Source organism: Thamnophis sirtalis, unplaced genomic scaffold, assembly GCF_051295495.1.
Source record: "Thamnophis sirtalis isolate CommonGarterSnake01/CBP01778 unplaced genomic scaffold, rThaSir2_p1.2 scaffold_1, whole genome shotgun sequence".
In the NCBI taxonomy this organism is placed as follows: Eukaryota; Metazoa; Chordata; class Lepidosauria; order Squamata; family Natricidae; genus Thamnophis; species Thamnophis sirtalis.
The window spans coordinates 49,885,669-49,900,672 of NW_028261381.1; the positions used below are offsets into that span (position 1 = coordinate 49,885,669).

General features: G+C 37.9%; 1 protein-coding gene across 2 annotated transcripts in view; it reads left to right on the plus strand.

Moving 5' to 3' along the window:
* The window catches only part of MYLK (myosin light chain kinase), a 174,322-nt gene that overhangs the window by 43,146 nt on the left and 116,172 nt on the right, over positions 1-15,004 (plus strand). For both annotated transcript variants that reach the window (XM_087711787.1, XM_087711791.1), the window contains exons 2-3: positions 1,652-1,821; positions 12,929-13,133. In XM_087711787.1, the coding sequence (XP_087567913.1) occupies positions 1,660-1,821; positions 12,929-13,133 (367 nt within the window). In that variant the 5' untranslated portion in view covers positions 1,652-1,659. The remainder of the gene's footprint in view (positions 1-1,651; positions 1,822-12,928; positions 13,134-15,004) is intronic.

Sequence of the window (15,004 nt, forward strand, 5' to 3'; positions counted from 1 at the left end):
ACTCTAGAAGCCTCCTAAAGGCTATGCACGGCCATTTTTGCAAAGAGGATGGGGTTTCGAAGGCCAAAAATGCTGTATTCAGTGTATAAGATGCACCCATATTTTCACCCTCTTTTTTGAGGGAAAAAGGTGTGTCTTATACTCCAAAAATGCGGTAATCCAGATTTATCAGAGAATTAAAAATGAATAATTTCTTAAATAAAGAAGTATGTCCCTATTAAACAATACTTTATTCCTTTTAATGAACACATTTGTCTTGCTCTTAATCAACTGAGAAATACCTAGAATTACATGTTAGTCATGATAGGAATGCTCTTGTTTACTTTTGTATCGATGAAGGAAGATAGATAATGAACTTTAGCCTCCTGCTAATTGTAGCATATCTGATCTAATAACAAGTTCACTGATTTTCCTTCTTATGTTACAATAAATGAAGCATTTTCTCAAACATTTAAAAAGTTGCGAGTATTTACTCTTAATAAATGAACTACCAAATAATTTTCAGCTAGGTCACAATTAATACAAATTCAAATAATGCAATATTCAGTTTAGTGCAAATTGATGGCAGGTTGGGTTTAATGTGTTTAATGTGTTGTGTTTAACCAAAAGTTCAATTAATGTGATGCTAGTACAGGTGCAGTTATGGTTGGTATTTTAGAAACTGCTAATGTTGTGTGCAACAGGGAGAAAAGGAAGATTCCAGTTTTTCCCCTGGCCAGGTGGTGGTGATAACCCAAGCATGACTGCCATTTTCTCCCACTCACTTGTGAGCAGATACAAAACAGCAGCCATGAAGCAAACTGCTTAATTTTACTGACTTAACACGGTCTGTACAATTCTGAAAAAGCTTTTGCAGTACCATGCAGACCTTGCTAAGGCAGCAAAATGAAGCAGTTTGTCCCCTGGACCCAAACCTGAATGGGTCCACCATCTGTAGGCAGGATAAAATGGTGGCTGCTTCTGGAACTGCGCCATGCGGCTACACAGAAGAGCAATTCATCCCAGCATTCTAGGAGGCTCGGGAGCTCTTCAAAAGGTAAATGAGGAGGAGGTTGTTTGGCCTGGTAGGATGAGAATCAGGCCTAAGGCTGGAGGGACCCAGAGGGAGTGGGAAAAGACCCATGGGAAGCCAAGATCTGAGAAGTGGAGCACAGGGTATCTTGGAGTGGTGGTGGAGGGAGGATGGCCTTAGAAGGGCAGGGGGATGATTGCCTGTGCTAGGCCTCCAAGGGCCTCTCTCACCCTTGAGGTACCCTGAACCCCCTTAACGACTGGGCATTAATTTAACAATTCATTGGGGCAAGCAGGGGTGGGGGCTTATTAGATGAAATACTCCACCTAATGACCATTGCAACATGAAAATGTTATAGGCAGGCTCCATTATGGTCATATCTCAAGGACTGCTTGTATTTTACTATTGGACTTTATTTAGTCATAATTTAGTGACTTCAGTTCCCACTTAAATAAATGGAACTTTATTTGTAAATATTGTATGCTCATAGGTGTCTTCTCTGAAGAAAGTCTCATCACATTCAGAGGGGTATACTTTTAACTACGCTTATTAAGTGACTTGATTGTTCTTCTAATAGTGCTTATTAAGTTCTTTTTTTTAAAAGCATCTTGTTCTTTTGTTTCCTTAATGTTTCTGAAGGTCTTAACATGGGGGATGTCAAACTGGTATCGACTCAGATCTCCAAAGCGACCTTAACTTTGAACCACTCTTCTCTAAGAACTCCCACTGCAACAGAAGCACCAGCATTTATTCTATCTCCACGAAATATCCAGGTGCCAATCGGAGGCACAGCAAAATTTGAAGGACAGGTAACCAGAGCTATACTATACAATAGTACTGTCTGGTAGTCTGAAGGGAGTGGAGAAAGTGTGTGTCTATGTGTTTTATGTATGAAAGTCATCTCTGTGTGCCAGGAGTCTACACTAAACCAAATGCAAATAATGACAATAACAACATCACCTTTAATGCCTATAAAAGTACAGAGATAGTTCAGAATGCGGCCGCGTGAGCGATTGTGGGTGCACCTCGCTTCACCCACATAACACCTATCCTCCGCGAGCTGCACTGGCTACCGGTCGATCTCCGGGTATGCTTCAAGCTGCTACTTGTCACCTACAAAGCCTTTCATGGTAGTGGATCTGGGTACTTGAGAGACCGCCTACTGCCAATTACCTCCACCCAACCAATTAGATCCCATAGATTAGGCCTCCTCCGAGTCCCATCTGCCGGTCAATGTCGACTGGCAACTACGCGGAGGAGAGCCTTCTCGGTGGCAGCTCCGACCCTATGGAACGATCTCCCCGTGGAGATTCGTACCCTCACCACCCTCCAGACCTTCCGCACAGCCCTTAAAATCTGGCTATCCTGTCAGGCCTGGGGTTAAAGACTGTAACCCACCCGAATAGTATGAATGTTGTGCTTTTAATGATGTACTGTCCTATGTGTTAATTGTTTGTTTCCCCCCCTTTTCGAGTTGTAAGCCGCCCTGAGTCCCCCCAGGGAAAAGGGCGGCATATAAATAAATTACTCAATACTCAATACTCAACGGTGATGTTGTTATTGTCATTATTTGTATTTGGTTTAGTGTAGACTCCTGGCAACTTCCTGAACTAGAAGCACTTTTTTTGGCAATAATATTTGTTTGCCATTGCCTTCTTTTTGGGGTTTGAGACAGTGACTCGCCCAAAATCACCTAACTGGCTTCATGCCTATGGACAGAACATACATTTCTACCTTAAACGTTACATTAAACTGGTTCTTTTATTATGAATTAATCATTATTAATTCTGTTATTGTAAATTTCATTTTTATTCTGTCCTGATTCTATTTTTGCAAGGCATGATTTTTGTTTTATTTAATTTTAGTTTATCTGTTTTCCTTTTTCATGTATGCATGAGGGATTTTAGGACAACACAATTATTTGGGCTTTAGCTATATAAATTTGAAGACCTTATTTCAAAAGGGCTAATTAGGATTGTGGTAGCAATTGTCACTTCTCAATAAACAAAAACTTGGTGCGTTTTCTGAAATTGTTTAAGCACCATCAGATATTAACAAGACATTTATAGTTCTCTCATTCTTTCTCAGTTATCTAGAAGCCACAAATGAATGTTAAGAGATATAAATTTCACCACAGACATAAATTTCTTTGGCTATTAATGTTATTTGCTTTTATCACATAATATAAATATTAAGAATATTGAACTATTCATGAATTAAAACTATTTTTTTTACAAATAATGGCTAGACAATATTTTTTCTTCAAATAACTTTTTCCACTGGAATTTATCTAATCAGAAAGAATAAACTCCTTGACATTTCAAGACAGAAAATAAGGATAATATTGTAAAGATCGTATGTTTTCATTTTAGAAGTATCTAGTAAGAATACTTCAGAAAGAAAGGCTTTATTCTTTTCTAAATATATAAAAAGCTTGTAAAGCACTTTGGATGAAAAAGAATGGTGGAGCTTTAGAAAATTACATAAATTCATAGCAAGTACTATAAAGTAGGAAAAATATTTAATTACATTTGGGTAAAAGGTCAACATCTTTCTGAATAAATTCATTTTTGTTTTAAACTAAAACAAAAGTGTATAGTGCTTCTTTCTAGGTTACTCAAAAACTGGCTACGGAAGTGCTAAAATACAAAATGAAGCATATAAAGAAAACATGAATGTCTTAAATGAATATTTATAAAGAAAAGTGCTTTGAATTCATAAAAATTAATTAAAGTTATATGTATGGAATAGGGTGTAGTAGCCTTTCCCTACACGTTCCTGAATGAGTAACTATAAATAAATGGCTCAGTGAATCTTATTGATTCCAGAACACTCATGGCAATCATGCTTGCTAAACAGCTATGATTATTTTGCAAGTGACAAGTTTAAAAAAGAGCACAAACTGTATCCCTGGTATGCTGCAGTCAAAAAAGGAAACTTCTAGTATACCCTCTCAGTATGTCTTTCAGATGTGTTCAGCTACCATTTCCATTTAAAATCTTACTGCCTTTTGAATAAAATTGTGATCATTTTAGCCTTGCAAAGCTAACCATAAGCTTAGCAGAGCTTAGTGAGAATGGTATATCTGGTTTTCAGTTGGATATGTACTTGTTAAAAGTTTCATGTTGGCTCATCAAAATTCCAATGATATTATGTTTAATTTAGCTATTTCAAAAGAAGATAAGATTTACTGTGAATTGAAACTGAATTCCTCTTTGAACTTTTCTAAAATATGCGTTAGCAGAAACGCATATTTAAGATTATGAAATCTTAAATATTCTTAAGAATATTAAGATTGCTGTTTCTACATTTTTGGAAAATGAAAGAAAGTAAGAAAAAGCAGTGTATCAGATTTGGAGCTTATACATAAAATCTAGGTTGAAGGATGGACTGTTAGAATATCTGTATTCCCCATTCCCCGAGAAACTGAAGAGGCTAGTCTGAGACGTGAGACAGTGAATGTGCCAAAGGATGAAGAAACTTGATTAAGGGAATGTGCTCAGTGATGTTAAATATTTACTTTCTATATGCAGGGATGCTTAAGTTTCTAGAATTGCCTTTCACTCCTAGTGCCATTCTATATAAGTACAGGGTTTTTTTTTGGGGGGGGGGGGGTATAGTTCTTTAGAGAGCCAGCTTGGTGTGGTGGTTAAGGCATCTGGCTAGAAACTGGGAAATGGTGGGTTCTGGTCTTGCCTTAGGCATGAAGCCAAGTCACCTTGGGCCAATCGGTCTCTTTCAGCCCTAGGAAGGAGGCAGTGGCAAACCACTATTGAAAACACTGCCCAAAAATTATAAAGAATAGTCCAGGCAGTGGCTGATACTCAAAAAGCTGACTTGAAGGCACATACACACACACAGTTATTTAATACTGTCCAATAGAATAGAATATATTATCTCCGGGTTGAACTTTGGAGTCCTTGGTGTTCTCTGAGCTTGGTTGTTTGCCTACAGACATTTTACAGATGTTACTAGATAACATCATCAATACCAGTGGGGGGGGGGTTGCTCCTGGTTTATATACAGTAACTTATCCTGGCTATTGTTGATAGGGATGTGGTTTCCTCCTTAGTAGTTTCTTGACTATTGTTTTCTGCTTGATTGTTTCCCTGCATTCAACCCCTCCAGGTTTATCTGTGTAATATTGAGTGATGTATGTGTCTATTGATGGGTGATTTGTTTGAATGCCAAGCTTTTATTTATTTATGTGTATTCATTTATCAAATTTAAATGGCTGACCTCTCTCAAGAACTGTATTTTTTGTATATTTTAAATTGTACTGCTAACTAGGGCATACAAAACCTTTGCCAGACCAATTCTTGAATACAGCTTATCTGCCTGGAATCCACACTACATATCAGACATTAATATGACATTAATAATAGTATACGGACATACTATATGTTTCCAGGAATTCCCTAGCATTTTTTGGATTTAACTTAGTCTAGGATAGCTGAGTCATTAATACTATATATCATCACCCTGCAGCAGACTCTTGAAAATTGTAAAGAAAAAGGTGTATTTCATTATTTTCCTGTACTTCAAGGCCTCCTTCTCCATCCACCTATTGGGGCAACACCAAGGCATCTTTTCAAGCTACATCTGCATTTCTCAAAATAAGGTCACAAGAGCTATTTTGGGATAGTCGTAAAGGTACCTGGCTAGAAACCAGGAAAGTGTGAGTTCTAGTTCTACCTTGGAAACAAAGCCAGCTGGGTGACCTGGCAATCAATCTCTCTCAGCTTAGAAAATAGATAAGGGCAAATCACTTTCTTGGCACAAACATTGTGGGGACTTATCCAGGCAGTTGCCAGGAGTCAAAAACTGACTCAAAGGCCACATTAAAAAAAGGTCATGAATATGATGTGGAGAAACATCATGAGACAACAGATAGGTGGTTGCCATAGAACACCTTCCTTGCAAGTCCTTTCTTGGTAGGCATACCACAGAATGCCAAATTCAAGATAACAGAATAGTTCCAGGGACCTGCATGAAGTCTGAATGTTTCTTTTTGAATACACTGTTTGCATTTCAGTGGTACTGTTGCCTGGAGAGCAAAGTCTCTGTGCAAAGCTCTGACTATCTACATATAAGCTGATGCTTATTCTGCTTAGGGAATGACAATGGAGAGAAGGTGGGGAACGTGACAGGCTACAGCATGATAGGGATTTAACAAGGACCAGGCACTGTGCTTTAAGAAAAAGACAAGATATGTTCTTCTTATCTTACAGTGGTTATATGAAAAGTGAAGTGCCCATGCATATTCACTCTGCTCGTAGGAAACAGTGTGTGTATACAGTATATGTAGTGTAAGTGCAAGGGTGACTTTTTTTTACTGCAAGTCAAGGTGATTGCCCTTGCCTAAATGCCACCTCAGCCACATGTTGCAAAACATCAGGTTTTATTTGCCTTCCACAATTTTTATATTCATTCTGAGGCACTGCATATTTTCCAGAAATCATCTTACAAATCAGTTCCAAAGAATCTTGCCAAGAAAAGTGCAATGATTTGTCCAGGCAATCGCCAGGAGTGAAAAACTGACTCAAAGGCACACACACACACACACATTAAAAAAATCATGAATATGGTATGAAGAAATGTCATGAGGCAACAGATAAATGGTTGCCATAAAGCACCTTCTTTGCAAGTCCTTTCTCAGTAGGCTTACCAGTCTGATACCATAGAATGCTAAATGCAAAATAATGCAACAGTTCCAGGATCCTACATGAAGTGTGAAAAATGAACTCTTCATTTAAAATGGAAAATGTATTTGAAGAAAGAATTGAATTTTACCAAGTAAAGGGACACTTTTAAAGAGTTATTATGCATAAGAATATTGAAAACAACATAAATCTTTTTAATGCAGTGAGATGCTATAAGAGTTGAACTATAATTGTTTAGTGATCATATATTGTCATATATGCTGCAATGTTCTATGAATACATCTAACAATTCACGCTAACCATTTTTTAGAAAGGCTACACGTGTGCATCCCCACAGAATTACAATTGTCCCATTAATACTCATTAGCATGTGATGTGCATGTGTGCGTAATACATATATGTACTGTACATCATATAAAAGAACAAACATTGCTTTGGGAAATCCCACTACTGAGGGCTGGGAAGTTTTTGGAAACTACAGGTGTGGAGGCAGAATACAATGAGTTGTAGTTGTTCTCAGCTACAGCAGCTATATTTTAACACTGAACTCAAACTTTTACATGAAAGTTAAATGCATGTATGATTGTAGATGGAAGTCACATGTATCTCTCAAGTACATACTTATACATCTATGTACAATTTCACCTGCAAAATGTTAGTCTCCACTTAGTCATTACCATTTAGTTAGTCACCGAGTAGTACTAAAAGAATGAAACTCAATCTTTCATAACCAATTATTTACATTTCAGTAGTGGCGTGTTATAAAAAATAGCACTGAGACATCACAGTACATTCTTAGCAACCATAAGGCTAGTAATAGATTTTTTTATAATAATAGAGAATTTTTAATACAATATATAGAAGCAGAAACAGTATTAGGAAGTTCGGAGGAATGTGTGGTGTGCTTTTTAGTGGCCCAGATATCACAGTGCTGATATATTTCTGGAATGTGTTACTTGAAAATGTATCCCACTTCATTCTAGTATGGTAGTGTTGATTGTAGTGTATTTGAATCTTGTAGCAATTTTTCTAACATTAAAAAAGGTGGGGGGAGCTAAACCTTTGGAAAATAATGCTAAAACCCTAGTTTATCTAAACAGAAATAATTTAAAATGTGTGTACTAAGCTACATTGCTAAAAGAATTCAAGTTAATATGTTGTTATGAAAAATGATGACACCAACCTCTGTGCAACAGTCCTCCTGGATTTTTGAAGGATACATTAAAAAGAGCAAAATAATTATCAAGAGTATGGTTTGCAGCTACTGCCTGCTTTTTTTTATTACTAGACCTTGTCTCTTATAAATCAATCATGAACAGTTTTCTGTTGCAAGTATTGGGAATATCCTTGAAAGACAGAGCCACATCCAGGGCAACAGTCATATGATATATCTCAGACCACAGAGGGAATGGAGGTGTAGAAAGCATCTCAGAAGGGATCCGTCCAGTGGTGGGTTGCAATTTATTTTACTACTGGTTTGCTTGTGCGCGCAAGTACAATCGCATGATGCTTCTGTTCATGTGCAGAAGCATTCAGGTGGGTGGGCGGAGCCTCCAGCCGCCATCACTACTGATTCACTCAATCTGGGCCAACCAGCAGCAACCCACCTCTGGAATCTGGATCCACCCTAGTTCCCTAGAAAGTAAAGATAAGGCAGGAGAGATGTGCTTTCAGATGTGCAAGATTCTATTCCTATAATTTTATAACAAAAAGTAGTGTTATTTACTCATGGCTTTGGTTTCTTGTTTGGACTACCTCAAATGGCTGGTAGATGTTCTGTTTAGTTGGTCGGGCTAATAGATCTCTGTAGCTTGACAGTTTTTCCCCCTTTTTATTGTGGGATGAAAAATAGACAACACAGCACTCCTGAAGATAAGTGTCATGAAATTTACTTATTTTTTGCATTATATATTTTTTCTCTTGAGTGCTCAGTGAGAGATGGGAGAAAATCTTCCTTCATTTGATTCTCACAAAAACAGTATTTATAAGGTAGACTATAGTGAGAGTGAGAGCAAGAGGGAAGTGTGAAGTGTGTGATGGCCTAAATACACTCACAGCCTTTTGGTCAATAGGAACTTCTATTTGCAACTCCTTGTTCTGAGTTCAGCACCTTAGCCATTACATTGTACTGTTGGTAAGGATTCAAGTATTTGATCCAGTGAAATGTTTTTATTGATTGATTGGACTTATATACTGCTCTGGTATGAAAAGATCTGCAAGTAACTAAGTATAAGATAAGGTTTCTAATTAAATTGTCAGAGACAACTGAGAATTGGAAAGTGTTTTTTGTTGGGGTTTTTTTTTTTTTTTTTTGCTATTTTTGGATCACTGTGGGGTGTGTGTGTCTAAATATGAAGCATATTGTCTTTGCATAATAGATTTTTTGGATCATTCCAAAATAACTTACTTATCAGTACTATTTGCATATGGGATAAGAACATAAACATCACCAGATGTGGAATTTCAAAATGTTATTTCTTTGTGTTGTAGTTGAAAATTGCATTGGAATTTATAGTTAAACAATGTACATTTTACTTCATGATTAGAATATTTTATTGAACTCCATTCCTATTTCAGAGAAAAGTCTCTAAATTTCTCTTTTGGTAGCTGCCAAATGAATTCTGCAGTTAAATTTAAGAACAATAGGTTTGTAATAATATATGCAATTGAAACTTAAAACTTAAATACTGGCTCTACTTAGAATTTTGATAACCCTAAATGGATATTTTTTGGAATTCTTGAGACAGAAATCCTAAGAATTGAAAATCACAATCTACTAAATCTGCCTTAGTAGTTTCTAGACCTGCTAAAATTACATCTTCTCAAGAGCACCAAGTTGAACAAGATTTTTTTAGGGCTATTCATTATCCATGAGAATGAGGCGTAAACTTTGAAAGATTTGCTTCATAACCATGAATTGCTGACTTCTGGAATAATAGTTTTGTTATTTAGATTTTAAGTAAACTATGAGCATGAGAAGGAATCTTTTGCAGTTTTACATCTAATGTACCACAGTAGTTTTTTGGTGGGACAATTTTATTCTTTGGGAGTGATATTTAAAACACTAGTTTGTACTAATGCTTGAAAAGCAACAGTGATTTGACTTTATATGGCTGACTTTCTGCCTAACAATACCCTGCTATGCTTAACTATGTGCTTATGAGCCATAGCACTCAATTTCTTTCAGAAATTCATGGTCTATGTATTTTATTTTAGATAGATCTTGAAAAATCTTCTGCTGGTCTCAGAGTTACATTAAAAATTTAGTCTTTGGATTTAAAATGTATCTGGATTTTTTTCTTCATCTGATCAGATTATAAATGGAAGGCCTGAATGCTGTCATTTACCAGATAGAATGTAATTATGCTTGAAAGCTGTTGCTTCTTGAGTATGCTTTTTGTGTGTGAATGTGTCCTTAGAGTACAATCTTAAATATATTCATACATATTGTATCTCTTGGATGCAATTATGTATGAAGAGAGCATGATCATTTGCAAACTCGAAGTTCAGGGAAGATAATTCAGTATCTTGAATTATGCAAGTCAAGGTGCCTGATTTGCATGTTTATAAAGAAAAAGGCTCTTCTTCAATATCAATAGAATTTACTCATTGAAGCCATGATTAATCAAGTAGCATGGACTTAATTCAACTTGAACATACTATGTATACCATACAATTCAAATGTTTGTTTTGAATTCTTGAATTCTCTTTGAAAGTGTAGTACTTATTTTAAAAAATAGGTAACGGTTAAAACAAGTGGTGGGATTCAATTTACCGGTTCTGGGGGCGTGATTTTGAGGGCGTGGCATGGCTTTGTGGGCATGGCTTTGTGGGCATGGGCAGGGGAAGGATACTGCAAAATCCCCATTCCTTCCCCACCCCACTAACCTGCTTTCCAGCTCCATTCTCCTGTTCAGGGAAACAAAAGAAGATCAGGCGGGAAGGAGTGGGGGCGGGGCCAGTCTATTTGCCAGTTCTCCAAACTATTCAGATTTCCGCTACAGGTTCTCCAGAATATTGGCTGAATACCACCTCTGGTTAAAGCTCTTATGTTGCATAATATTAGATAAGTTAATAAATTCATCAGCCAACCATTATTGAATATATTATTAATGACAGATGTTTCCACAAAGCAAAGAAGATTTACCAGAATAATTAATTTTAAGTTTATGTGAACATCTGCAGTTTTGGAATGGGTCATTTGGCAGTTTTGGGTAGCTGGTGGTTTGTCTTAGAATCTATGATCAAATTTCTAATTATTTTTGGAGGGTTATTTTAATGGATCCTGAACAGAATACCAAAATGTTATCTGAAAGAAACAGATTAGTATGAGATATGACACCCCTTGGGTAAAACTACTTATCGGAGTTATCTTGCAGTATGGTTTATCTGTTTTAATACCTAACTTCAGTTAAATATCTAGACAAGAAAATGTTTAAACATAGGATTCTGCCTGTAATGCCCAAATCAGTATTAAGTCATTTGCAGATATTAGTCCCTTAAAATACTTGGCAAAGAATAAGAAGAAATTTCAAACAGAAAAAAAAACCAATATACCAAAGAACAGTTTTTATCCGAGTGAGATTTGAGTTGTATGATTCTATGGTGAAAGTAGCATAGTAATAAAGAAATTGGATACATGTGTTAACTGTGCATACTACCCATAGTCACATGCAAATGAGATGGGCAGCTACATATACTTAATAAATAATAACTGGGGTATCAGACAAAAATATTGCATACATGATCTCCTTTACTGGAAATTATGTGCCTCAGTAATAGTGAAGTTACTGGTTGACAAAATAGCCTATTGGGATACTGACAATAGATTACTTTATTTCTTTCATAGTGTACACATGTGTTACTCGTAGGTCTGCTACGAGTTAAAGATGAGAAGAACTCATTTTATTAAAAAGATTGAGGAGAATGTAAAGCTAATTATTGCATTTGAAGGCACTTCATTTTATATCTTTGCATCTTTGCATTTTTTGATGTTGTTTGGTATTTTGATATAGTCAATTGACTAGTAAATGAATATGAATAGGGGTGCAAACATGTTTGTGCATTGGCATGAGATTTGAAACTGATAAAGTAATTTAATAAGATAATAAATATAATGAGAATTATCTTTGAGCTCTTGTGTTAACTGCTGTGTTCAGTGTAACAGGAAACATACCACAGGGCAGGTCTATATTTATTGCTTTTTTCAGTCTCTCATTGAGTATGTGAAATGATACATTGTTGTTTGGTCATTGAATAGTTTTGTGTGGAGTTACACATTATTAAGGCATTCTGGCAATTTAAAAAATGAAAAACATAATGCAGAAGCCAAAATACCTTCAAATATAAGCAAATCTTCCCTTAATTTTAATCTCCATTGATCAAATATAAAACCTGTACCCCTGTATATTAAAATTATATAAATATGAGTATCTCCCAATATACCTTTCATCGTATTCTAACTTTGACATGCACAGTATATCAAATAAATTATTTATCAGTTCACCTTGTTGAAAATACATATCCTTTAAGTTAATGTTTAAAAATCAGATTCAGATATAATTTTTCCTCAAGCCCAGATTAATGTAAATGCGTAAAATAATCCACAGATGATAATCACCATGTTTTGGCCTTCTGTGGCCTTCTACTATCCAAAAGGAAAAAGAATAGTTAAATTTACAAAATTTATCTGAAAGATCTGATTTTCATCTGTGAAAAATGTTGTTGAGCAGACTTTGTACACTGACTGTTGCTTGCTTTTTATTTTGCAGCTGGTTTATATGGTATTGTCTGAATAATGCTGTTTCTTAATACTTTTCAAGGAGAGTTCATCTGATAAAAGAAATTCTATCCTGTGATTTTCAGTCTACATATGGTTGTTTTAATTTACACTGTTATATGTCTGCCACACCAGACTGAAAAATGGGTTCATAGATTTATCATCTGAAACTATTTCTCAAAATTTCTCAATTTTGGCTTTTAAACCTCAACAGGCAGAAGAAGTTCTTGGATCAACATTGCTAGTATTAACAGCATGATGCATCCGTAGATTATCTTCTTTCTGTTCGGATTTTTGCGTTTTGGCTCTTGGTGATTTGTATGTATTTAACAGACATTACTTCAGAAAATACTTATTTCCACTGGCTTGCAAAGTGTTCTGCATTTGTTCCAGGTAAAATCATTTTTTTTTGTTTTTTTCCTTCCCCAACCCCCATTTCTTCCCTCTGGTTATTTCTATATGGAACTGTTTTAGGTTAGAGGCAACCCTGAACCTCAGATCACATGGTACAGAAATGAGCACCTTGTCACAGGAGAGCGCTGTGTAGCAAATTGCAGCATCGGAGGGATTTTCAGCTTGATGATTAAAGGGGTGAAGGAGGAAGATGGTGGTCTGTATACATGTCAGGCCAGAAATGCTGGTGGGATTCGCCAGGTGACTGTGGAATTGACAGTGGAAGGTAAGATTGTTAGCAATCTAGCACAGATTCCATTCTGGAAGCTGTTTTTGCTTTTCTGCAATGACTTGCCCCATCCCAACTTTATTTTTTTCCTGATTACAAAAGCAAATGTGGAAAATTGAGGACAGAATGCCAGTTGGCTACCATTTTTTATGCCTTGGCTAACTCGGTGGAAGAAGGGAACTCAGCAATTGAAAATACATGTTGAAATGTGTACTTGCTGCAAAGAATTTGGGGGACAAGGCCTTCAGCCATGAGGATAAATCAGGAACAATAAACCTGTGATTTCAGAAAACTACATCTCTTCACGATAGGCTGTGGTGACTTGGGCTATTGGGACATGTAGGGTTTCAATATCTGGAGAGCTAAAGGTTACCCCATCTTAATCTAGAGATAACACTTTTGAACCTATCACCTTTGAAAGCTTGAAGGCTTTAAAAGGAAAGTGAATTAATTCATGGAGGACAGGTCAACTGAATACCATCTGTCCTAAATACTCAATCTTCCCTCCAAGATTTGAAGAAGTATGCCTCCAAATACCAGTTGTCCAAAGAAGTTTCAGTGCCTCCTGCTTGTGAGCACCCAGAGGCGTTTGACTGGGAACAAATTGCTAAGTTGAGGTGTGCCTTATGTCTGCCTTAAGCTGATCCAGCAGGGCTATTCTTATACAGAATTCTCATCTGCAGAATACCAAGTGGGAAGACTACTTTGGTGTTTCAAAGCAAAGGTTAACCTAAGGAATTTATAACAATTATTTTTAAGGATAGGACATGGTTATCCTCCTATCACTTGCCTAAGCATCTCTAGAACAGCGCCCCCAACCTTTTGGGCACCAGGGACTGGTTCTGTGGAGAGAGCTTTTTCTGCAGAACAGAGGGGGCATGATTTCGCATGCTGCCTGCATCCCATGGATGGGGCTCCACTTGTTTGCACGGCCTGGTGCCAGTCCAAGGCCCGGGGGATGGGGACCCCTGCTCTAGAAGAAGCCCATTATATGATTTGATCTGAGAACATTTTGGTTTAAACCCACTCAGCGGGTCACATGCTCGACCTCGTATTCCTCTCGGAGCAGTGGACTTGTGATCTTGTTCTGAGGGGCAATGAGATCATACCCCTGTCGTGGTCAGACCACTGCCTACTGAGGCTTGATTTTCGGAGGCCAAACCCCCACTGTAGGGAGGAGGACCCGACCAAGTGGTTCCGCCCCAGGCGACTTATGGACCCCTTGAGGTTCCAGACGGAGCTTGGGGTTATTCCTGATACTCTCACCCACAGTCCGGTGGAGACTCTGGTTGCTGCCTGGCATTCGGCAGCATCAGAGACCCTTGACCGGATTGCGCCACTACGGCCCCTTCGAGGCGGCGGATCCCGGAGACCTCCTTGGTTCACCGAGGAGCTCCGGGAGAGGAAGCGCCGGAGGAGACGCCTAGAGCATCTATGGAGGTCTGATAAATCCGAATCGAACCGAGCACTCTTAACAACTTGCACCAAGGAGTACATCAGGGCACTTAGGACAGCAAAAAGATCGTATATTGCCACCTTGGTTGCGTCCGCTGAGTCCCGCCCAGCCGCCCTGTTTAGGATAACCCGCTCCCTCCTACATAGGAGGGATACGGGGGACCCCTTGCAGGGCAGGGCTGAGGATTATGTCCAGTTCTTGGCGGACAAAGTTGCTCGGTTTCGGTCGGATTTGGACTCCACCTCTGCAGATCCAGCCGAGGCACAAGAGGATAAATTGGCAGACCACCCCTGGGTTGAGTTTCAGGATGTTGCCCCTGGGGATGTGGACAAGGCCATGAGAGCTGTGAGTGCCTCCACCTGTGTACTGGACCCGTGTCCCTCCTGGTTGGTTGCCAACAGCAGTGAGGTGA